Below are 25596 nucleotides of genomic sequence, written 5' to 3'. Positions count from 1 at the left end.
CCACGGGAACCCCTCCTTCTAATCGCTTGAAGTTTGTATGGGAAAAAACGTCAAAGTGTATGGAAAAAAACAACTGTTTCAGTTTTCACTTGTGGAAGGCGAAATAACTATCCAAATCTTACCAATTCTCGAAACTAAGATCTTCATAAAATCATGAAAAAAAAAAATTCCGAAGACGCCATATTTTTTGCTAAACTGTTATTAGCTTCCGAAAATGACCGTTTCCGAGCGAAAATGACCGTTTTGACGGCTCTAAGTACTGGATCCTCCAAAGCAGGGTTACCAGGTATGATCAGGAAAAAAATCTGGCAAGCCACTTTTCTCTAAGTATTGAACAAAATTGTGTTCATAAATTGCGTATTTAAATTTTTAATACATTATAGTTTTACAAAATAAACAATATAGATTAATTGAACTTAGTCAAGAAGAATTATAGAATTTTGTTTTATTGTCAGAACATCCCAACAGTGGTCCAAAGAGTTCAATTTCTTAAAAAAAATACAGTTTTTTCTTCATTCTATGTTTGTTATAACCAATTTTTAGATTTAAACAAAATTTCTGAGAGCTTAACGGTGCATATCAACGGGATTTTTTTGCACCGAGATTTTTGTTAAACACATTTTAGAATTTAGCAAACTACGGGAACTATCATTAAAATTTTGGATTTATTCCTCAAATGATTTACAACCAAGCTTGACTATTTTTACAATCAGATTGTTTATTTATGGATTGGGTCACTAAGTTCGACAATTTTGCAATACTTCCTTGGTTATCACTAGATCACTAGGGTGACAAGAAATAATGTTTTTTTTTATTTTGGAAAATCTTTAGAGATATCCCCTGGTTCGTTTCTTTAGGTAGAATAAGTAACTGTGCAAATATAGAGCCAAATCGGTTAAGGTCGCTTTTTATCGATGATTTTGAATGGAAAACAACAAAAATGTATGGAGAAAAATAAAAATTTCAAAATTCCACCAAAAGGTGGCGTTAAATGTGTCGCATCATAGTCAAGCGTGAGACAACTTTGTTGAAGACCGCAAAACGATCCGAGTTAACCCTGACGAGTTATTAACGATTTAAAGAAGACGTTTTTGCATGAAAAGATTTTTTTTCACCAACTTTAACGATCTATAGCGACCCTTAAACCTTAACCGATTTTACTCAAAACATTCACAGTTATTTATTTTTGCTTAAGGAATCGAACCAGGGAGTATCCCTGAGGTCGATTTTTTTTATTGTCACCCTACTATGCACCCTTAAGGTTAATGCTCCAGGAATCAACTAAGATAAACCGCTATGACGTATTTAAAAGAATTTGTAACATTTTACATAAATTTAAATCACAACTAAACAAATCATAAATAAATTTTACTAGCAAGGCAGAGTCAAAAGTTATGACGTTTTGGGATTTGAAGCATTGTACTTTTTTTTACTGCTTTGATTGATTTTGAGCATAAGTTCCAAAAAAAAATTTAAATTTATTTATAGAGTGCAGTGTTTTGAAGTAGTTGCGTGTGTCAATTTGCAAAAATAGGTCAATGGCCACAATTTTAGCCAAATCAACTTAAGGATTGACAGTTTTTGGCATGTCTTGAACATCCATGATTATAGTCAATAACAGAGTAGCAACTTTGGGTAGACACCAATACTTTAAATTTATTTTCTTGAAAATCCATGATTATATTTCAAGTTATAAATTTTTAATCAAAATAAAATAGCAAAATTGAGCCCATGAGCATTTCTTCATGAAGTCGGACGATTTCAGCTGAATTTTATGCATTTATTATTTTCAGTATCTCAAAAACAAAAAAAAAGTTTCTTAAACGAATGAATAGATTTTTTTCAGCTTTTAGAAAAATATATATTCAGAAATGATCAGTCATGGTCACCATTTAAAATAAAATTTTGGTCCAAAATCAATCTTTAAAAATGATAATTTTCCAAATTTTGTAAAGGTCTACAAAAATACCCAAAAATGTATACCCTGCGACGAAATGTATACCCACACTTCTCTGTGGCTCTAAAGATATAAAAAATTTCAAAAATCTTAAAATATGAATTTTAAGAATGTAACTTTTGTAGTAAAAAGAATAGTATTTTCAGTAGGATTTCACCCTCTATTTCCTGGGCACAAGACCTACCAACGCACCAATTGATATAGACTCCTGGATACAATTTCCCACTTTCCCATCGCACCCTGGGTTCTCATTTTTAATCCATTTCCTATCGATCGTTTGCCAAAGCCCGAAACGACAAAGAGGCTATTTTCACCGTACCTACAAAAGCATGGAAAAAGGGCCTGGACGTCGACAGGAGAAAAGTTCCATATCTAGGTCCCCCCAGCCCTCCCCACACCTTTCCTTGCCACACCCTCCAAGTGAGTATGTGAACCTGCGTTAAAATCACATCAATAAAGGTAGGATTTGTGCGGCTCGCCGCTCCTCCCCTAAGAGTTGCGGTGCAAAAGTTGATGTGAACTGAAACACCTTGCCACACACACACACTCTCTCTCCCGGTGAGGATTTATCGATCTCCCCTCCCGGGTGGTGCTGGTTCTTTTGACCAGTAGAAATGGAGGGGTGGGGGGCCTTTGTCACAATTTCAAACAAAACACACTATATTTTCTCCTGGGTCAGCGTGGTGTTGAGTGAAGGTTTGAATAAATTATCAATTGATAACAGGTTGTGGAATAAATTGTTAATGCGTTGCAATCGGATTGGGGTATTTTGCAAATCACATGGAAATAATGTAGGGGAGAGTGGGGAGACTTGATCCCCTTTTTTTGTATCGCACATAACTCTGTCAATTTCTCACAAAACTATGATCTTTTTGCATGAATCGAAAGCTTAAATATTCAACTATGTTTGGCTGATAAGGGTATTTCATCAGATAAACTCTTCGAATCATGCCAAGCGTTTTAAAAAAGTATTTTGAACCGGCATTTTCAAAATGTTGGGGGTAACTTGATCCCCCTTTCAACATTTTGAAGAAATCTTAAGCAAAATGTTTCTTATTCATCTAAACTTTTAATTTTCTATAAGTTACAGCAATTTCACATTAAACCTGTACGTTTGTGTTCAAAATATAACAAGTTTAGCATGCAAAATATTTAAAAACATAAAATTTTCTTTTTTAGACCAAAATTGAGCATGTTTACAAAAGCTGGTAATTTTTGTTTACAAAACTTTTGAAAAATGGTTCAAACTGCAGTAAGTTATATACAACTATACTAAAGAAAACTATGTACGAAAACCCAGCCCAATTATTTAATCTTGAGGCTGATTCCAGTGACTGTAAAAATGCAGGGATCAAGTCTCCCTAAACGCACTTTTTTAAACAATTGATTGTAAAAATAGTATGACGATAAATTTAAAGTCAAATGCGTAAGGGTTTTGGAGTTGATATGTTTATCAAACAATTCATGTATAAAAAATATTTTTTTGAATAATTTTTGAGTGTTTTCTATATTTATCAAAACAAAGAAAAAAGAGCTCTTGGAAGTTTTTTGCAGCACTTCTTAGAAAAATGTGTGTAACTCAATCTAAAATTTTTTTAATTTTTTTCTTTGTTTTCTACAATGAGTTTTAGTCAATTTCGCACAACTTTCTAGAACAAAGCTAATTGTTTTACCCACATGCTGACGAGATACAGGCTTGGGATCAAGTCTCCCCGGGGATCAAGTCTCCCCACTCTCCCCTATTAAGATTTCATTGAAAACAACTCTGTTTTACCCTCATCAATGTGGAATCGATCATACTGAGCACTAAACAGATAAAAATATATAAATATTTTCACGGAACAAACATGCTTCAAACTTTCTCGGTTAGATGAACGACGATATGAAAGTCTGTTTAAAAGTTTCTTCCTCCCTCAAAAAGACATGAAACAAACAAAATAGACGTTTGCTCTTCCGACGTTGATCAAATTTGCTTCTTTGTTTTTCGTCACGAAGCACAATGAAGAACTAAACTTTGATGGCTTGAGCACTGCTACTAAATTATGGTGGTAGCCGATTACGATCAATATATTGGCCAGATTGCTCTGAAGCATGAACTTGGATAACAACTTTGAAATTGAACCAGTAGTTTGCTGCATGTTGAAAATTAATTTAACAACCTAAATTCTAATTCAAAACATGTCTGAACAACATCAACTTAAGCCCAGCATCAAGGAGACGTGCTCTGAGAGTCCTCAACCACAGGACCTTATTGGTATACAAAATGCTGGAGCGTGTTGTCCAAGGGATTCGCCACGTCAGTTTCCACATCGAAATCAAAACGACAAATTTTAATTAGTTTCGTTGATTGGTAAAGTTTGCCTCAGAGTTGAAGGGACTAGGTGTGTTCTGATTTTAGGGTAGAGATTACTGATTTCGACAGAGGTTTAAAAATAAATTTGATTCAGCAAATTATTATAAATGAACAATGTTCTTCAATGTTACCAGTTTGATAAGCGAAGAAAAAATTAACTTTTCAATTCAAAGAAAAAGCTAATAAATCGTGAATTTGTCATGGACAAGAACACTAAAAAACCACAAAACAACAACATTGGCCAAGGTGCTCGAAGAACTTGAAGAAGAAGAATGAGCAAAAAAATACCAGCAACCATAATGCTTAGAAAAGTGCTGAATCTTTGTGAGGGAGACGCTGACGGTGGAGGAGGGGCATCTTTTGTGACATACTTCACGATAAGCTGGCCAAATTCTGCTCTGCGGAAAATGGAAAATAATTCCCCCTGGCTTTCTTATTTTGTTTGCACTAAGCACAGAGATCTAAAATTGACAAAATTGACAAAATTGACAAAATTGACAAAATTGACTAAATTGACAAAATTGACAAAATTGACAAAATTGACAAAATTTACAAAATTGACAAAATTTACAAAATTGACAAAATTGACAAAATTGACAAAATTGACAAAATTGACAAAATTGACAAAATTGACAAAATTGACAAAATTGACAAAATTGACAAAATTGACAAAATTGACAAAATTGACAAAATTGACAAAATTGACAAAATTGACAAAATTGACAAAATTGACAAAATTGACAAAATTGACAAAATTGACAAAATTGACAAAATTGACAAAATTGACAAAATTGACAAAATTGACAAAATTGACAAAATTGACAAAATTGACAAAATTGACAAAATTGACAAAATTGACAAAATTGACAAAATTGACAAAATTGACAAAATTGACAAAATTGACAAAATTGACTAAATTGACAAAATTGACAAAATTTACAAAATTGACAAAATTGACTAAATTGACAAAATTGACAAAATTTACAAAATTGACAAAATTTACAAAATTGACAAAATTTACAAAATTTACAAAATTTACAAAATTTACAAAATTTACAAAATTTACAAAATTTACAAAATTTACAAAATTTACAAAATTTACAAAATTTACAAAATTTACAAAATTTACAAAATTTACAAAATTTACAAAATTTACAAAATTTACAAAATTTACAAAATTTACAAAATTTACAAAATTTACAAAATTTACAAAATTTACAAAATTTACAAAATTGACAAAATTTACAAAATTTACAAAATTTACAAAATTTACAAAATTTACAAAATTTACAAAATTTACAAAATTTACAAAATTTACAAAATTTACAAAATTTACAAAATTTACAAAATTTACAAAATTTACAAAATTTACAAAATTTACAAAATTTACAAAATTTACAAAATTGACAAAATTTACAAAATTTACAAAATTTACAAAATTTACAAAATTTACAAAATTTACAAAATTTACAAAATTTACAAAATTTACAAAATTTACAAAATTTACAAATTTTACAAAATTTACAAAATTTACAAAATTTACAAAATTTACAAAATTTACAAAATTTATAAAATTTACAAAATTTACAAAATTTACAAAATTCACAAAATTTACAAAAATTACAAAAATTACAAAATTTACAAAATTTACAAAATTTACAAAATTTACAAAATTTACAAAATTTACAAAATTTACAAAATTTACAAAATTTACAAAATTTACAAAATTTACAAAATTTACAAAATTTACAAAATTTACAAAATTTACAAAATTTACAAAATTTACAAAATTTACAAAATTTACAAAATTTACAAAATTTACAAAATTTACAAAATTTACAAAATTTACAAAATTTACAAAATTTACAAAATTTACAAAATTTACAAAATTTACAAAATTTACAAAATTTACAAAATTTACAAAATTTACAAAATTTACAAAATTTACAAAATTTACAAAATTTACAAAATTTACAAAATTTACAAAATTTACAAAATTTACAAAATTTATAAAATGGCAAATTGAAACAAATGATAACAAATTTACTCGAAATTTCCATAGTGCGCCATTAGATACAACATTTTGGTTGTTGTTTTCGTTCACCAAGCACGAGGGGAGGGCAAACCCGAACAGACGGTAATAACTTAATTCATGCCATTTCAATAACAAATACTGTTAAAATAACAGAAAGTGTTTTGGAATATTCATGCAAAATTCATTTTTGCATAAGAGTTCAATAACATTATATGTTGTCATAACAGAATTTGTTATTGGTCTGATATTGATTGAAAGCCAGAACAACTTGGGAATAACATTTTTTGTTATGGAAGAATACCTCAAAATGTTATTGGGATGATCGGATTAGTTGTTAAAATAACAAAAAATAATAACAAAGATTTGTTCGAATAATAACTAGAAATGTTATTAGTCTGTTATTACAATAACAATCCAATAACAAAAAAATCATAACGGCGAATAACAACTCTTGTTATAAATAACATAAAATGTTATTGGCCTAGTATTTTCAAATATCAAAAAATGTTATTCCCAAGTTATTTCCGTCTGCTCGGGAAAGCTGCGTAACACAGAGTGAAGAGCTATCGAGTGCGGGGGTGGAGGCATAAATGGAAAACAACTTTTGCCTGCCCACCCTCCACCCACGCCATCATAGCACGTGTACTTTCAGCAGCCACCCAAAAAAAAGGACAACGTCGTGCTGGTCGGCGGGGAGAATCTGCCACGCGTAAATAAATTATACATTAATATTACGTCCCGATGATTTATTTGGATGCTGCGCTTGTGTAAGCTTTTATGCGACTTTGATTACATTTCGCTTTCGTTTGCACTAATTTGGGTGGTTTTCGTGCTTCGTTTAGCAAGAGAGAAAAGTTTGTTTTAATTTGTTTCGAATTTAATTTGACGGTTGTTATTTCGACTAGAAAATCCATTTCAAATTAATTTCGACTTTAAATGTAAATCATTTCAACATGCAACAAAAAAAAACTATAAAAGTTCCAACCATTTCCCACGCCAACAAAAAACCACAAAACACTTCGTTACATATTCAACGAACTCTTGACCCGTTCCGAACCGGTCGTGTCACCCCGGTGGGCACGATCCCGGGCAGTTGTTCGTCGTCCGAATACCAAATCCACCTAATTGAATCCTGAATAATGCAGCGCCACGACAACCCGAGACGACGAAGACCCGTGAGAGCCTCTTAGGGTTGAAGCTTTCTGAAAAATAAGGGAAAATAAAGTTGAAAGCGCAAAACTCTTCACAGAAAAACACCTTCCCGGGAGAATCGTGCTGAGCGACACTTGAGAAAACGCAGGGGGAGCGTGGGGTAAAGAAGGATGCAAGAATCCCTCCACTTGGACACATCCTTTCGCCTGTTGAATGCACTTCATCATCGTTTGTTGACGGCGTACTGGGATATCCGGAATCTGGAAAAGTAACAAAATGTAATAACAGATTCATGTTCTCTGAGAACAAATTTTACGAATAAAAATCTGTCAGATCAAAGTTTGAGTATTTTTTTCCCAAATTTTTTTCAAAAAGTGATTTTGAATTAATATTTTAAACACATTATTCAAAACATTTGTATCCACTTGTATTCCTTTTGGATACAAATGTTTTGAATAATGTGTTTAAAATATTAATTCAAAATAACTTTTTGAATTTTTTTTTTTGGGAAATTTTATTTCCATTTTATGTCCCCCCCCCCCCCCATCCATTTTAATTCCACAGTAAATAAAAATGGTTGTATTACGTCAGAGAACAATCAAAGATTTTGTGGCAAAAATTTGTAATCAGGAACTGGGGGTGGTGATTGAATTCTGTTAAATTTCGCATTGTTCAAGGAGTTATATTAGACTAACCAAATCATGAATCCAACATTAAACTTAATTAATAAAAATTCAGGGGGCAAAAGTAATAATTATTGACTGTAATTTTAAAATAGATAATTTACTATTCTGAATTTATTTAACAACGCAAATAAAACCTCATGGAATACATTTTTTTTTATTAATTCATTGATATTTTCCGATTTTGTGAAAGTAGATTAGGCCAATACAAATATTTTTCAAAGTATTTGTCCCTCGGCTCTGGCCGGGGTCGATGGGGGGGGGGGGCAAAAAAAAATAAAAAAAAATATAAATATGGAAATAAAAAACCATAATTTCAACATTTGCATTAAAAAACCCGATTTAATCCCACCTGGGGTGAGAAAGAGCCTTTCTTACTAAAGAATATAACAATGGTAGAACTTCTTTCAATTAATAACATCTACTTTGTTTATTTATAACGTCAGCTCAAAAGAAAGTCTTATGATGAAAGCAATGTATTATGATGATATTATGAGTATTATGAATGATATGTTTTCCAAAAAAAAATTAAAACGCAATTTTCACCAAAAGAATATTTTTAATCGTACTATATGTCTGTACGTTTCTAATCAAACAAGCGATTATGACAAACGCGATCATAGCAAGCTTCCCAACAACGCACACCGCGCTTTTGGTTTTCTAGTTTCGGTACGAGCCCTTTTGTGTGACTGTGTTGGTGTTTTGGTTCTTCGTACCAGCGCACCAAGACAAGGTACAAGTGAACCGCGTTTGCCGCACGGTGCAGGGAAGCTAGCCGTTCAGCTTCTACGAGAGTGACAGAGTCAGAGATAGCTATTTTTAACAACCGCACCACTACACACTCGATCGCGAGAACCTTAGGAAGAAAGCCATTGGAGTCGCCAGCATTGAACACCTTGAAAACGAAATAAACGATGAAAAGCTTAGAAAGCTCCTATTATCCTATCCAATGAACCCTGTTAAATAAACCTACGAAATCACGAAAAAATGAAGTCTACATTTAGGCGATTGTAGGAGCGCACGGGAAACAAAATGATTGTAGCCGGATGAATGTCCTATGTCACAAAAGTTTTTGCATAAACATTGGACAGTTATGCAAAAACGGACAGGGCAAAAGAAACCGAAAAGCTACGATATCTTACATATTGAAGGAAACATCGGTAGACAAGCTACTACAAAATGAGTATAAGTCGAGCTACAAAATATATGCGCCAGCATTTTCGCGCCAGTATTCGAAGCTCAACTTGACAACTTGGCGACGAAGCGTCGAAAATCGATGCAGTGTGATTTTTTGACGATTTTTCCGATTAAAATTGATGCTGAATCGACATATTTACGAAGATGGAAATGACGTCCTGCCTTAAAGTAAAACCTATACCTTTCTTTAGTAAGAAAGGCAAAAAGTAAATCGTTCTAAAAATTGATCGGGATTGCCGATCGATGTAAAATTTGTTTCAGATGCTCACTCATGGTCTGTACTATGAATGTAGCAAGAAATTTCGAATAAAATCAGAAATGAAAAATGTTGGCGAAGATCACCAAATGGGCTTTTACCTTTTTTTAGGGATTTTTTTTTTATGGTAGGTCAATCAAACGGCTCTAACTCCAGAACCATATTATGAATCTGGATGAAAATTTGGGAGGTTGTAGGGCTCGAAAAATGCAATTTTTGAGATAAATAAAAGATATGAAAATGAAAAAATTTGACCATATTTTTATTTGAAAACTGTGTATTTTGTTGAAAAGTCTGGCCGCATCCGAAAACAGATGGATATTTCGAAATTTGCGCGGCAACTCGCCCAGGTTCAGCACACTAGCTTTCATCTGCATTTAGAAGAATCGAAATCGGATATATGAGAGCTGAGAACGGCGCGACACAAAATTTTGCAAAATTTTACCACATACGAACATCACTCGACCTCCCAGAATTTATTTTCTCAAAATTCGAGGGTTGGAGATAGACGAGTTCTGTCAAGGTGAATCGATAGAGCGTCGAAAATCGATGCAGTGTGATTTTTTGACGATTTTTCCGATGAAAATTCATGCTGAATCGACATATTTACGAAGATGGAAATGACGTCCTGCCTTAAAGTAAAACCTATACCTTTCTTTAGTAAGAAAGGCAAAAAGTGTTTTTAAATGCATTTTACTCTAGTTCAGTTGTTTTGCAATCATAAGTTTTCAAAAAATGTAAGATTTAACGAAAACAAAAATTTAAGCGAAAAAAAAAACATTTTGCGATAATAAACATCGAAAATTTTCAAAAATTCAAAAGATTTTTAGATCAACCCAAACATGCTAAAATGATTCCAAAAATGATTTCCATTGAAATTTTGAAGATCTTTGAAAAAAAAATTTTTTTGCCCACTGATTTTTCGGGCCAACTTTGAAGGGGGGGGGGAGACAACAACTTTAAATAAAATTTGTACCAGCCTTAACTTAATTACTTAAATCAATGTTCTGCTAATATTTTAATTTTAATTTTATAGAGTTAATTTTTGATGTTTTTTGCCCCCTCCTCATCGACTACAATTATAGCTGAAAATATAAAAGAAATGGAAATCATATGAATTAATACTGAAAAATCAGCATTCCAATAAAGTATGCTTTTCCGAAATCTCCTGTTTGTTTATCTTTTTAAAAGCAATAACTCAGCTCTATCTACACATTCAATAAAAAATCATTAAAAAAAATTATGGAAAAAACGAAATGTTGCATTATTTTTGGAAACATGTGTTTATCGTTTGCAAATTTAAATTTACATTATTTTAGAATAATGTCTGCTTTTAGTGTTTTTTATTATAAGGCTCAGGCCGCTGCAAATATTTTTTTAAGTTTATGTCCCTCGGCTCTGGTCAGGAGAGGGGGGTCAGTTGTTTTGCAATCATTAGTTTTCAAAAATGTAAGATATGAAGAAAACAAACATTTTGGCGAAAAAAAATTTCGGTACTGTACATCAACAATTTGGATTTTGTTTTGTGAATATTTTTTGTTTAAAGTTACGTCTTTGGTTTATCCGGGTTCCAAAAATTCAAAATATACAACAATTCAAATTGTTTACAGCCGATATTTAACAATGAAAATTTTAATGATTAATAATTTAGTTTTGGTCCTTGATTGCATGAGAAAATTTTGAGCGAAAAAAAATATAGAAAACTGCCAAATTTTACTTTTATTTATAATAATAAGCCCAGATATTTTCAAACAAGTTTTTTATGTACATATTTTTTTGCGATTTCGTCATGATATTACTTATTTTTCGCAAACGACGAAACAGCCTACTTTTCTCTACCAAAAATTACAGAATCGAATTGAAACACTTTTCAAAACAAATGCTGAAAATTTCTACTTTTCAGCACTGAAATGAATGCTGAAATGTTAAACTTTTCGGCACTTATTTTGAAAAGTAATAATTTTCAACATAGTTTTGATTTAAACGTTGATTTTTTAATCCAAAATTATTTTTTTTGTAAAACTTCATTTGCGCGCTATCTTGTATCGAAATTTATTGCTTTAAAATAGTTATTTTTTTTTTCATTCTATTGTAAGCAAGTTGCTCATCGTGTATCAATCTGTAAATTGAAAAAATACTCGCTGTTAAATAAAACTTACGAATTGGACAGTGTAACGTGTGTAATTTGGTTCAGGCAAAAATTTAAAAATATATAATTTGTTAAAAAATAAAATAAAAAGTACTACAATTACAATATCAACAATTCAAATCAATATTATGACTTAATATATCCTTGTCATGTAGCTTTTTTAAAAAAAGCTATATAATCTCATTCTTAGTTTAAATACATTTTATAGTACACTCCCCCACTCGGGTCACCGCCATCAACAGTTTTAAATTAAGTCTCGCCCATTTTCTCATCATCCTTTCCCATCTTTGGTCTCTCTCGTTGCAGGTCATGAATGCCAATAAACAAGTGCTCAACGGGTCCTTTTGGCTGGAACGTGGTCACGTTTGATTCAGTTCAGCGAGAGGGGGCAAAACTTTTCAGCGCCGATTCCAGAATGCTACAGGCAACGTCAACTACAGAACTTGCTGGTTCGGCGTGGCTTTCATCAACCGAATGGAAGGCTCCGGGGGTGAGCTTTTCAGCAGCGGTGTGTTGAAGTGAAATCTTTGTAAAGTTTAGTGAAGTCAACCGTAGAAAACATAGCGAGTTAAAGAAAAAATAAACTTAAGGTTATTCAGTAGAAGTAGTAGTGTGTTAGTAGCTGTTCTAGATTGTGGTGAAACACGAGCATCCTAGAACAAGCCAAGTCAAGTGTGTGGTGGTGAAGAGAAGAAAAAGAGCATCAAGATGAGCTTCTTCAGTTCCCTCCAGCAGTACGTGACGAGTGGCGTGGCCGGGCTCGGGTTGAACCCGCGTCGGTTCTCGCTGCACCGGCAGGAATCGTCGGAGGCCACCACGCCGGCGGCCTCCGGCTCCGGCATGGTCCCGAGTCCGCTGATGATGATGGACCCGAGCAAGATGAACAACACCGGCGGCATCCTGATGGGACCACCCCCGCCCGGATCGGGAGGGTCCATCGGGAGCGGGGGTGGTGGTGGCGGCGGCGGGAGTCCGGGAAACTACGGGATGGGATCCGGCGGAGGAGGCGCGGCCTCGGGTGCCACACTTGGTGAGTTGTTGATGAGAAACGGAGAAAAACAGGGCGAAAACTGGGAATGTTGATTATTTGTCTTCTCTACATGGCTCATTCTAGCCCCCCTTTCCAAGAGTTGATGATAGAGTTCAACGGGGTAATTGTGTGTGTGTGTTTGTGTACGAATACACTTGTAATCTTCCTGTTTTTCCTGCTTTTGCCATGATGAAATAGGAAAACGAGGGATTACAAGGGCCAGTGTTGTTGATGGAAAAGAGGATGCTTCAAGCGAGATATTACCTCCTTTCAACGTGGGGGGCTCGCACGCGGAGGTTATGGGTGAAGGATGAGATATTACGGGGTTTGTGGGTGTGTCACGTGTACGTGACAGCGTGAAGAGGCTGGGAAATGAAAACATTGCTCTTGTTTTGCAATTTGTAGCTAATATTATGGTAGAGCGATAGCTAATCAAGAATGTTTGTACTAGTACTCACTATCATCCTGATTGGGGTTGAGGAATTTTCACGATTTCACGGAACGCGGGAAATCTGTGAAAATTAAGTTCGGGTTTGCAATGAACCATGTTTTTTCCCGAAATTACAATAAAAAAAATCGCCAGAATTGTCAATTTTACAGAATCTCATTCCCCAGAATTATCTAAATATATCCTAGAAAAATATCCATCCCCATTATTGTTTTGAAAGTCCAATATCCCGGGTTTTGAAGTTCCCTTGAAACAGGCATTATTTTTTTTTTCAATCGGGAATTCCAGGGATCCCAGGAAATGATTCAGATGGTCTTATCTTAAAATTTGATGATTGTTATTAACTCTTGAGCAATTCTCTACGAAATCGGTCTTTTTTCTTCAATTTTATTTTTATTATTTTTAATCCGGCTGAAACTTTTTTGGTGCCTTCGGTATGCCCAAAGAAGCTATTTTGCATCATTAGTTTGTCCATATAATTTTCCATGCAAATTTGGCAGCTGTCCATACAAAAATGATGTATGAAAATTCAAAAATCTGTATCTTTTGATGGAATTTTTTGATCGATTTGGTGTCTTCGGCAAAGTTGTAGGTATGGATACGGACAACACTGGAAAAATAGATACATGGTAAAAAAAAACTTGATTTGCAAAAAAAACACTATTTATATTTTTTTTATATTTTGATATGTTTTAGAGGACATCAAATGCCAACTTTTCAGAAATTTCCAGGTTGTGCAAAAAATCTTTGAGCGAGTTATGATTTTTTTAATCAATACTGATTTTTTCAAAAAATCGAAATATCGGTCGCAAAATATTTTCAACTTCATTTTTCGATGTAAAATCAAATTTGCAATCAAAAAGTACTTGAGTAAAATTTTGATAAACTGCACCGTTTTCAAGTTAAATCCATTTTTAGGTGACTTTTTTGAAAATGGTCGCAGTTTTTCATTTTTTTAAATAAGTGCACATGTTTGCCCACTTTTGAAAAAAATATTTTTGAAAAGCTGAGAAAATTCTCTATATTTTGCTTTTTTGAACTTTGTAGATAAGACCCTTAGATTCTGAGATATTGCCATGCAAAGGTTTAAAAACAGGAAAATTTATGTTTTCTAAGGCTACCAACTGTACGGATTTTTTCCTTTCTATACGGATTTTCGAACCTCTTCGCGGATTTTTAACAGGCCGGAATTTTTGTAGGGAATTTTATGCATAATACGGATTTGTACGGAATTTTAACAACTTTTTAATCTTTTTTGATTTGGTCGAAGCCTTTGTTAACCATAAGTTTTTATTTTTCTGTGAGTTTAATTTAAAAAGGGAGAGTTTTCCGGGGTTTCCTCAATTCAAACTTGATTATCAATAATTCTAGAGTTTTTGAACTATTGTCTTTCATATGTTGATAGGACCTTTAAAAAAAACTCTAGAATTGTTCTTTCAGAAACTCCTTACTAAATGTATTCCTTTTCTAAAGGCTTTCTAAAACATGTGAAAACATTTGAACATTTAACAAATCTAGAGATTTTTAAAGGTCCTATAAACTGTTGTGTTTCACATGTTATAGGACCTTTTCAATTAAAAAAAACTCTGGAAAAGTGTTCGTGGAAACACTAAGAACGATATTATTCGTAAAGGCAAACTTGACATTTCGTAAACTTTTAAACACTTAACAAAAAAAAATGAAGAACATAATGATTTGATTCAAATCACGTTTATTTTATGAATACTTTTAAACGTGCAAGTCATAAGCACTCTGATAGCATTTTGTGAAATTTGTTAGCTGTCAAAACGACACAGTTTTATATTTTTAATTCTCAGATTTATTAAATTTAATTTACCTAAATAATTCATTGACAGTTTTTGTTATACCATGGTGTCATTACGGCAAAGTGTACGAATTTTTGCTCAGCAAGAGTTGGTAGCCAACATTGTTTTCCTTAGACTTATCTGACCCAGAAAATCCATTATTTTCTAATGTCGATATCTCAGCAACTAATGGTCCGATTTTTAATGTTAAAATATGAAATATTTGTGAAATTTTCCGATCTTTTCGAAAACAATATTTAAATTTCAAGTCAAGAATAACATTTCAAAAGGGCCAAACATTCAATATTACGCCCTTTTTAAATGTAAGTCTTGGTTTAAATTTTTTGAAAATATATGGACAGCTGCCAAATTTGTATAGAAAATTATATGGACAAACTAATGATGCAAAAAAGCTTCTTTGGGCATACCGAAGGCACCAAAAAAGTTTCAGTTCGGATTAAAAAATATAAAAAAAAATCGAATGACCGAAATCTGAGAGAACTGCTCACTTGCTAATCTAGCCTACAATTCTAACAGTTTTCAAATACTTTGATTGAAAATATACGATTTTTTTACTTTGATTTGGATTTTAAATCAACCACCATTCATAATCAAATGTGATTCAGTTTGATTAAGTTTCCTCAATAAAGATTTTCCTCTTTGTACATATTTTTTATATTTCTAGTCATATACCTTAAAAATAAAATTGTTTAATGTCTTTCAATATGTCTCAAAAATATTAAAAAAAAAACAATGTAATGGAAACAATCATAATTAAATCCAGTCAATGTTAAAATTATGATTGATTTAGAAATTTGGGTTAAGTATACCTAATATTTTTCAAATTAACTAAATTTATGCAAATCAAGACTACAGCCTGAATTGGGACAGTAGATTTTTAATAGACCTCAAAAGCTGTCCTGATTTGCTACAGATGCAATTGCCAAAGTGAAAATGGTATTTTATTTGTTTCTAAAAAAAAATAAAAATTAATATAATATTTTTTTGAAAAAAAATCATTGAAAATTACACAGCAAATATTAAAAGAGCTTGGCATTTTTTTAACTGCAGAATAAAAATTTAAAAAAAATCTTTATAGGCTAAGTTACTGCTGCTTTAAACCAAATAATAATTTCAATTTAATATGATTCCTATCGATTACCAAACATTTAACTGTTCCACTTTTGTTGGCCTTCGAGGAGTGGACTGTACTTTATCGCGGCGACCGGACGTTTCGGATAGGAGCAAAAAATGCGACCGCTCGATTCAACGTGTGAAACTCGACTTCACTTTTATTCTGTATGCATGCGTGTGTGAGTGTGTTAGTGTGTAGTGTGTACGTCAAACTCGTCAAACCGCACAGGGTGCGTCAAAACTGCAGGCTGGCGATGTTCAAGTGTGAACGACATACTCCCGGGCGTTGAAATACCGATTTCAATCACCTTCCTCCTCGTCCAACGCCGAAGACTCGCTCTCTCCGGGACCGCGCGCTAATCACCAAGAAAGCCGGCCTCGGTATCACTCTCGGCAAGGCATCGATCATCGATCTCCGCATCATCAGCACGACGCTGCTCATCCACTCGGAGTCGACGTATCTGTCCTCACTGCTCTTCTGGTGGTGTTCGTTTCGATGATCTGCTCTCCGCAGCAAACGTCACGCACACTAGTCATCGCTTCGCGTGCTGCCTGCTGCGTCTCTCTGCTTCACCAACACATGCAACTGTGCCTTTCTCCCCTTTTCCTTCCGCTTTCTGCTCAGCACCTGCTTTCAATCGGGTCGGCGTCGATGGGGGGTGGCGACGACGACGGTGTTCACTTGCGTCCGTCCGCCATTTGCAATCACAAACAATTCTCCTGCTTCGAAAACGGAACGCCTTCGGGCTAATTCCGTCGCGATCACACCTTCCGGATCAGTTTCGACGATCTCCAGACAGTGCTACTCGATGCTTCCATGCAGCAGCAATGCGTCTCTGTTCCGACCGCGGAACGCACACATTCACAAACCTTTTTCCGAGGCAAAGGGAAGCCAACAACAATTTGAAACTGTTGCTCAATTCACGAGACGACACGGCGTCACACTCGCGGTGCCAACCGGACGAGTGCTCGATTTCCTTTTTGAGGTAAGGGCACCTACACCAACTGGACTCTCCAAGTTGATGCTCGTTCACTTGTTCCGCGACGACATGGCGTCACATTTGCGGACACGGCCACAAATGCTCGATTCTTTCGCAGCAACCGCTTTTACCCGAAAGCGCGTCACTACACCCGACCGACAGCAGCGATCGAATGCTCGTTAACTCTTTCCCTTTCCGAGGAGGGAAAGAGCTTCCGTCGAGATTCACTGGGTCTCGCGATCCGGTTCCGTAAGGACCATGTTGGCCTTCGAGGAGTGGACTGTACTTTATCGCGGCAACCGGAGACGTTTCGGATAGGAGCAAAAAATGCGACCGCTCGATTCAACGTGTGAAACTCGACTTCACTTTTATTCTGTATGCATGCGTGTGTGAGTGTGTTAGTGTGTAGTGTGTACGTCAAACTCGTCAAACCGCACAGGGTGCGTCAAAACTGCAGGCTGGCGATGTTCAAGTGTGAACGACAACTTTATTCACAACCGAAACTAAATGTCCAAACCATAATTTGTATTTATTTTTTCGGCAAATTTCGGCAAAACCAGGACAACATATAAAAATTCCAGGTTTTTAAAAATTCCCAGAAATGTTCTCCTGGGAATTCCCGGGAAGGACTCACTAGTTGTTATTTAGTTGATATTTTGGGATTTGAAGATTTGAAGATTTGAAGATTTGAAGATTTGAAGATTTAAAGATTTGAAGATTTGAAGATTTGAAGATTTGAAGATTTGAAGATTTGAAGATTTGAAGATTTGAAGATTTGAAGATTTGAAGATTTGAAGATTTGAAGATTTGAAGATTTGAAGATTTGAAGATTTGAAGATTTGAAGATTTGAAGATTTGAAGATTTGAAGATTTGAAGATTTGAAGATTTGAAGATTTGAAGATTTGAAGATTTGAAGATTTGAAGATTTGTAGATTTGTAGATTTGAAGATTTGATGATTTGCCTGAGCCTAAAAAAAATAAACTAGGCAGTAAATATATAAATTTAGGAACAAAAAATCGTTTTTTCTGCGAATTTAAATTCAATTTAACTCCAATCACTCATAAAGTCTTCTAAACAAAGTACAAAAGCCGCTAACCAGATTTTCCCTAAGGTGCCGCTGTCGATCATTCAATTATGGTTATGTTTCGTATTATGGGCTCCATCAAGTGATCCCAAAGGATGCGTTCTAAATCTCTACGTCGAATACGCTGGATTTCTCAGCAGGTTTTGTTTTTATTTCCCTCTTCACAAAACAACAGCACCATGTTTCAACGCAATTTTGGGATTTATTCTTTTATTTTAACGACTCTCACTCGCTCAAATTTAATACCATTAAATTATCCTCGCTGCAGCAGAACAACACCTCATCTCGTTGCTGGTGGGGCTGGAAAGCCGACCTTTACGGCAGCATCCCAAAACCAAACTTAGCGTCGGGGGCTAAATAAATTAGATTCGCCAAAAGGGAACTCTCAGGTTACGCCTGGGGGCCAAATTGCCTACTGAAGCTGAGCGGCAGCGGACGAGCATGAAAAATGAGCCGCTCATGCTTTTCCATTTTATGCCATCGGGATAAAATCCCTGTTCAAAGTAAATGGCAGGTTTGGATCAGGGTGACCAAAATGAAAATTCGAAAAAATGTGAAAACTATCCATAATAAATAATAAAATTTTCGAAGACATTGGAGTGGTAAATTTTTATGTAGAAAATTTTCTAATTTAATGATATTTATTTAATACTCATCACCCTATATATCGCGACCCAGCCCGCGGCGCTATTCACCTTCCAAATGGGCAGTAAAAACAATCCCATCACCAGTTTGCAGCATCATCAATGATGTCATGATGACAGATGCCGCACTTTCTGACACTCTTCGTTATCTTCTTTACATTCATTTTTTTCTGTCGAGGACCTTCCCCAATCAAAGCTCGTTTCATCTTTTCTTCATTTTCCTGAGATTTTCTCACCCCACCTTTTTTTGCTTGCTTTTTGCGTCGCGACGAATGACAAACAGAAAGTTCGATAATACTTTTCCAATATCGAAGACGACGACGGCGGTCATTCAGACGGTCTCTATCAAAATGGAATGGAACCTGCCAAAGAAAATTAAAAATAATAAGATGTGATTCTCAGTCACCCGCTCATTCCAATGGGGGTTGGTGGGGGAGGCTTTTTCTTTTGTCACCCAGTTTCTGTCACGTTTTCATCTGTCACAGAGGAGACAGTGCTGGTGGAAAAATCGATGAAAGGATTTAAATTAAAATTGCAAATATGTAGTCAGCCGGGCAAGATGCCGTGGCTGTCGCCGAATCGAGGGGAGAAAATTAAAACGTGCCATTTTCATTCAGTTTGAAATTGTCACGAAAAATAAAACGCCGATTGACAACGGGGACTGATTTTGTTCTGAAGCTGAAAGACGGAAATAAAGTTTGATAAGAGAATTTTATATATTCATTTGGAACATTTTCTCAGAGCTTGAACAACTTTTTCAGACACTTTTTAGGGCCAATTTGAGACATGCAAGCTGTGATACATGTAAGTAAAGTAAATCTTTCCCAGTTCCTGAGGGGAACACCCTTGAAGAGTATCGGGGCCGGCATTTACAAAGCGGATGCAGTGGCAGTTTCATTTTCAACTTAATGTTAACATGTTAAGGTTAATGTTAACATTCCATAGGTCGCCTCCCTAAGGTGTCGTCGTGATAAGGTCCAGTTTGTGACAATACACTACCTTCCCTTTACTAGGCAATCGATTCCAGAAGGGAAAAGATCACCATGTGATACATGATTACATGCAAACAAAGTAAGCTTCCATTAAATCAAAAACACTCAAACTGTCATCTTCAAGATTATTTAAGCATTGTCACTGATATTTTAGAAAATCATCATTTATCTGGATTATCCGACGTAGTAGTAATTTAAACTGATTTTTGTCAGTCACATTTCCAAAAAAAAGTAACTCTTTTTTATGCGTGATCATCTGTTTCAATATTTTGTTCATACAAATCAAGCAAATTCTTATGAATTTTCAAAAAAACTTTGAAAATTTAACTAATAATTGATACACCCAGAACTGAGCATCGGCATACGAGAGGATAAAGAGCACGATTCGGTACTAAAATGGTACTGTGTGCGGACGGAGAGGATAAATCCCGAAATTACCGTAAGTACTTTCCTCATGGGTTCATTTTCCAAAAAAGTTCTTCTATCAAAAAAAAAGTACCGGTACTGAGACTCGAACCAAAGACCTTCGGCATATTGAACCGTGCCTTTGCCGTATGGGCCACCATGGTTCGGTGACTAAGTGGCGGACATTTGTCCATGTAAGCCACTCATAGGATGAACTGTTCCAATGAACAAATGAACACGCGAGAGGACTGTACTCTCGCAAAATAGCACTTTCCTTATGTTTCTTTTCGTGAGGACTATCCCCTCGTTCTTTAACTTTGGGTGTACTAATAGATACTACCGTTGAAGGAAATGAGTATAAATAAAATTAATAGTAAGTTTCTATGATTACAACGTCAAAGACACGCTATTTGATATCTCAACAACAATGCTTTTTATCGCATTCAATTCCAATAAAAACCTTTGTAAAATTGATCTTCAAGCCCACCTTTGAATTTTATTTTTTATTATTTTCAAATTTTACAAATTGTTATGATATATAGCTTTAAATTTCATAGCCAGCCTTATCTTTGCTTACATCAATGTTTCAAGATTTTTCAAAATGGATTTTATTAGTTAAAAGTTAAATAGTTAGTTAAATAGTTCATAAAAAGTTTTATCAAAATTTAAGAAATATATTAAAAAGCCGGGTCCGATGGCGCAGTGGTTAGCGTGGTAGCCTCTAAACCCCAGTATGGCCTGGGTCCAATCCCAGACGGACCCGGTGGCATTTTTCGAGACGAGATTTGCCTGACCACGCCTTCTATCGGATGGGGAAGAAAAACGTCGGTCCATTAGCGTAAAAGAGGTTTTGGGTGACTCACCACACATAACCTTCGGACGCCTAGAAATGAGTAAAAACTTGCAACAGAGCCCACAAAAGACCCGGGGGTCGTTAAAGTGGATTGCTTTGCTTTTTTTAAAAAAGAAATTTTTTGAAATAATTTTATTCAATTTTTTTCGCTATTTTTATATTGGGGTCATACAAAATGTGTACGTAATGTATTGAAATTCTTTATCTTGAAGGGATTATCTGATCGATTTGTTGTCTTCGGTAAAGTTGTAGATTATGATTAGAACTTTATCGAAAAAATAAATACACCGAATAATGTCCCATTTGTATTTTATGTTTTATGACTAAACGTTTGATCCCCAATATATATTTTTCTAATTTTGGAATCATTTTGACAAAAATTTAGGAGACTAAAATAGACATCTGTTGAGCCAAAGTATGTGATGTAGCAAAATCTGGTTTAGGAAAAATGTTTTTTTGAAAAAAAATGTTTTTTAACTTAAGCCAGGTACAAATATTATTTAAAGTTTTTGTCTCCCCCCCTTCAAAATTGGCCCAAAAATCAGGGGGCAAAAAATGAAAATGAAAAAAACTTCAAAATTTTAATGGAAGTATAAGTGCAATCAGCTGAAATCAATTTAAAATGCATTCTTCTGTGTTTAGAATCATTTTGAGCATGTTTTTGGGTTGATTTAAAACATCCTTGAATTTTTTCAAATTTTCGATGTTTATTATCGCAAAAAGTTTTTTTGCTAATATCTTTGTTTTCGTCAAATCATAATTTTTTTTAAAAACTAATGATTGCAAAACAACTGAACTAGTGTAAAATGCATTTTGAAACACTTTATCCATGCAAATGTTGAAACTATGGCATGTTATTTCAATATTTTTATTTTTTATTTTTTTGTAATCTTTCCTCTTTCACTATCCACCTTGAAGAGATGAATGCACAATGGTGTAAAGTCTCTATGATAAACCAAAAAAAAATTGTCTGTAATTTTCTATTGTCCGATTTTCAATGTTTAAAAAATTTAAACTTTCGCGAAATTTTCTGATCTCTTCAATAAAAAAATTAAAAAATGAAATATTTGGTCTGAAATGTGAAATAAAAAATATTGTCCATTTTTAAAACTTTTCAAAGGTAAAGCTTGATTTTGAAAATTCAAAAACAAATTAATTGGTTTTATATAAAAACGTTTATAAAAATCAAAGACCTTTTATCTGTGCTTAAATTAATTTTGAATGGTTTTTTATTACCTATTTTTTTTTCTTTAACATTTTGTTGAGATTCGATGTTATCGCGATCAATCAAAAAACAATATTTAGGCATTTGTAAATCGAAATGTTTATGTTTGGTTATTGATCTATTAAATTAGGCTTATGTTAAAAGTAGAAAATATAGTTTAAAAATTGAAAATCAATGTCATAAAAATATAATTTACGAAAATAAATTGGCACATGCCATCTTTCTGTTCACAGATTCCTCACGGAAAACCTCTAAAAAGAAATCAGAATCTCTACCAACTGCACATCAATCTTCCTCCCAACTGGTTCTCACTGCTGGTGGTTGCAATGCAGTTTTCTGTTTTTTCACCTGTCAGTCAAACGAACTTTCACCTTCCCTCCTTGGAAAAACGTGTGACGTGACGTGTGATGGAACTAGTTTACTTTCCCTCTACACAGATTGGTTGGTCAATCCTGCAGGTGTTGTAGTCCACCGTGAGTGTGTGTGAGTGAATATATTTACATTGTAGCATCTGTGTGTGCGTGTGTTGTTCCCATTTTCCACGAAACGAAATTCAATTTCCTCACCGGGCTTCGGTTGGACCGGGAAAAATGCTAACTCTGCTCCCGACACGTGCATCAACTTTTTAATCAATTTTTTTTTATTGGATTAAATCGCAAAAGGTACCCACTGTGCGTATGTTTTTCCATTTGGTTCCGCTGGACTCCCAGTATAAATTCCGGTACAGCACTGCTGTTTCGCCCTCTCCAACATCCGGCACGTCCCTTTTGCGCCCACTCTCGCTAAATTGGGGTGGCACAAATGGAAACTACATTTGCCAAGCACTCGGGATAATTAAGCCAATTTCCGCTCCAGAAAGGGAATCCCCCTACTCCAATGTGGACTTAACAATAATTGAAAAAAGTAGCAAATTTTGCGGGAGAAGTGTTGCCAACCGGCAACACTGCCGCCAGTAATTAAAGCCCATGGGCCAAATTAATCATTTCCAGTGGAAAATGCAGCACTTTTTTCACCATTTCTTCCAGCGCAGTGTGGCGCCTTGGAGAAAGGGAGAGGATAGTTCAGGCGGCCGAGATAGTCGTCCGAAAAGAAAGGGATTAATTATGGACTCACTATCGCCCGGGTTGCACAGCTGGAGAGCAATTAGTTGTGCGATGATGTCCTGCCGAGTGTCCCCGGGGAGGGCTCCTTTTTGGGGGAAAGTATCTCCTGCTGGTAATGGTGAAAATTTGTACCCACTCGCTGACGATAATTGGATCATTTGTGGAAGTTTGTCTGATTGAACTTAATTCAATTCTGATGATTATTAAACTAAGTTGATATTTAAGATTGCCTCTTAGTATAAAAAAAGTCAAACAACTCCTACTTTAATGTTGAAAAACTATGCTGATTTCAGTTCTCAATTAACCCAAGATTTATCCATCATCAACATCATTAGGAAGCTTCAACCCCGAACTCTGTATTCAACAAGGTTTACTGTTTGAATTCCAAATTCCAACCAGTTCTCATAATTAACAGTATAATCTCTTGTTTGACATGAGCTATACCAAAAGCTGTCTGAGAAGCTCTTACATGTATGTTGTGTGAGCCTCGTAACAAATGGTGGCACATGTAATATTTCCTTTAGGAAAATTTTGCTGTTTTATCAACTTCAGCGACGATGAAGATGTTAAAGTTGCATTTCACAGCAAATTTCAAGCAGCTTATACCCTGAAAGGAAAATTGATTCACCCAGTCAAAGTATTAATAACCATTCCAAACATTTCGACTTATCTTGTTAGTCGTTAAAACTATGTCCCTGGCCATAAAAAGGGGTTTCAAAACACGAACAACTGAGTTTCTCAACTAAAAGCTCACATTAAGCACCACCCAGTTTGACGTGAGCACCATCGTCATCGCAATAATCATCAGACGTAATAAAACACGACGACCGAAGCTCAGCGTTCGTTTGTAAAGCATGTTGGCTCGCGATTAAAATAAAACCATCAGCTGATGGTTCCATTTGGTGCCCTTAATCTTCCATCACGCCAAGTTTCAGCGCAGCGAACAAAATTATTACTGACCAGCGACAAATGGGAACAATTGTTTTCAGGATGTTCAACAGATTCGTTTGAATTTATTCTGATAAAAAATTAATTTATTCAAGACATTCTAATGCTTTACTACTAAATGTTTTTTTTTAACTAAAATGCATCACCCTATTTAACCTTTTTGTCTAGCAACATTTTCATGCTTTTTACCCTTCCCATCCTGAAAACCTCTAAAAATCATAACAAAAAAGTACCCCCCCACCAACAGTCGCTGTCCTCGTTAAAAGCCATTCCGCTTGATGTAATAAAACTTTGTAAAATGAACGACGACGCCGAAGGAAAATTAAGCAGCAAGACTGGACCGGACAGGACAAAACAGGTGGTGCCTAGAAAAGCTCTGCTGCGTTAATGGCGAAATTATTGTACCAGAACACGAACTGACAGCGGCGCGGGTTGATGGGTGTTTGATTGTTGCTAACGGTGTGGTCGCCACGTGGACGTGATGAATCATTGAATTTAATCTAGATTTTAAGTCAGTCGGCCTTAATTATTCATTGCCGGACTACCCGGGTAGACGGTAATAACAAAATTCATGCCATTTCAATAACAAATATTGTTAAAATAACAATAACATTCTTGCAAAATCCATTTTTGCATACGAGTTTAATAACAGTTTATGTTATCATAACAAAATTTGTTATTGGTCTGATATTGGTTGAAAGCCAAAACAACTTGGGAATAAATTTTTTTGTTATGGAAAAATAACTCCAACTGTTATTGGGATGATCGGATTAGTTGTTAAAATAACAAAAAAGAATAACAAAGATTTGTTCGAAGAATAACTCAAAATGTTATTAGTATGTTATTACAATAACAATCCAATAACAAAAAAATCATAACGGCGAATAACAAATCTTGTTAGGCCGATGCAAATATTTAAAAAAGTTTTTGTCCCTCGGCCCTGGCCGAGGTCAAGAAGGGGAGCAAAAAAATAAAAAAAAAATAAAAATTTAAATAACAAGCCATAGTCTTCACATTTAAATGAAAACATTGTTTTAGAATGCATTTTACACTAGTTCAGTTGTTTTGCAATCATTAGTTTTCAAAAAATCTAAGATCTGACAAAAACAAAAATTGCATCGAAAAAAAAAATTGCATCGAAAATTTTCAAAAAATCTTAAG

At 34.5% G+C, this 25596-nt stretch overlaps 2 protein-coding genes across 6 annotated transcripts in view; one reads left to right on the top strand and one right to left on the bottom strand.

Moving 5' to 3' along the window:
- Positions 1-25596, top strand: part of LOC120421742 (BAI1-associated protein 3) — a 174171-nt gene that overhangs the window by 35229 nt on the left and 113346 nt on the right. For all 5 annotated transcript variants that reach the window (XM_039585013.2, XM_039585012.2, XM_039585011.2 and 2 more), the window contains exon 2: positions 12089-12812. In XM_039585013.2, the coding sequence (XP_039440947.1) occupies positions 12491-12812 (322 nt within the window). In that variant the 5' untranslated portion in view covers positions 12089-12490. The remainder of the gene's footprint in view (positions 1-12088; positions 12813-25596) is intronic.
- The window catches only part of LOC120421743 (37 kDa salivary gland allergen Aed a 2-like), a 72449-nt gene continuing 54001 nt past the window's right edge, over positions 7149-25596 (bottom strand). The window contains exons 3-4 of the mRNA XM_039585017.2: positions 7603-7757; positions 7149-7547 (exon numbers count right to left, since the gene is read on the bottom strand). Coding sequence (XP_039440951.1) covers positions 7532-7547; positions 7603-7757 — 171 coding nt within the window. The 3' untranslated portion in view covers positions 7149-7531. The remainder of the gene's footprint in view (positions 7548-7602; positions 7758-25596) is intronic.

The sequence above is a fragment of the Culex pipiens genome, chromosome 3 (assembly GCF_016801865.2).
Source record: "Culex pipiens pallens isolate TS chromosome 3, TS_CPP_V2, whole genome shotgun sequence".
Lineage (NCBI taxonomy): Eukaryota > Metazoa > Arthropoda > Insecta > Diptera > Culicidae > Culex > Culex pipiens.
This window is presented reverse-complemented; position numbering and strand designations above follow the sequence as displayed.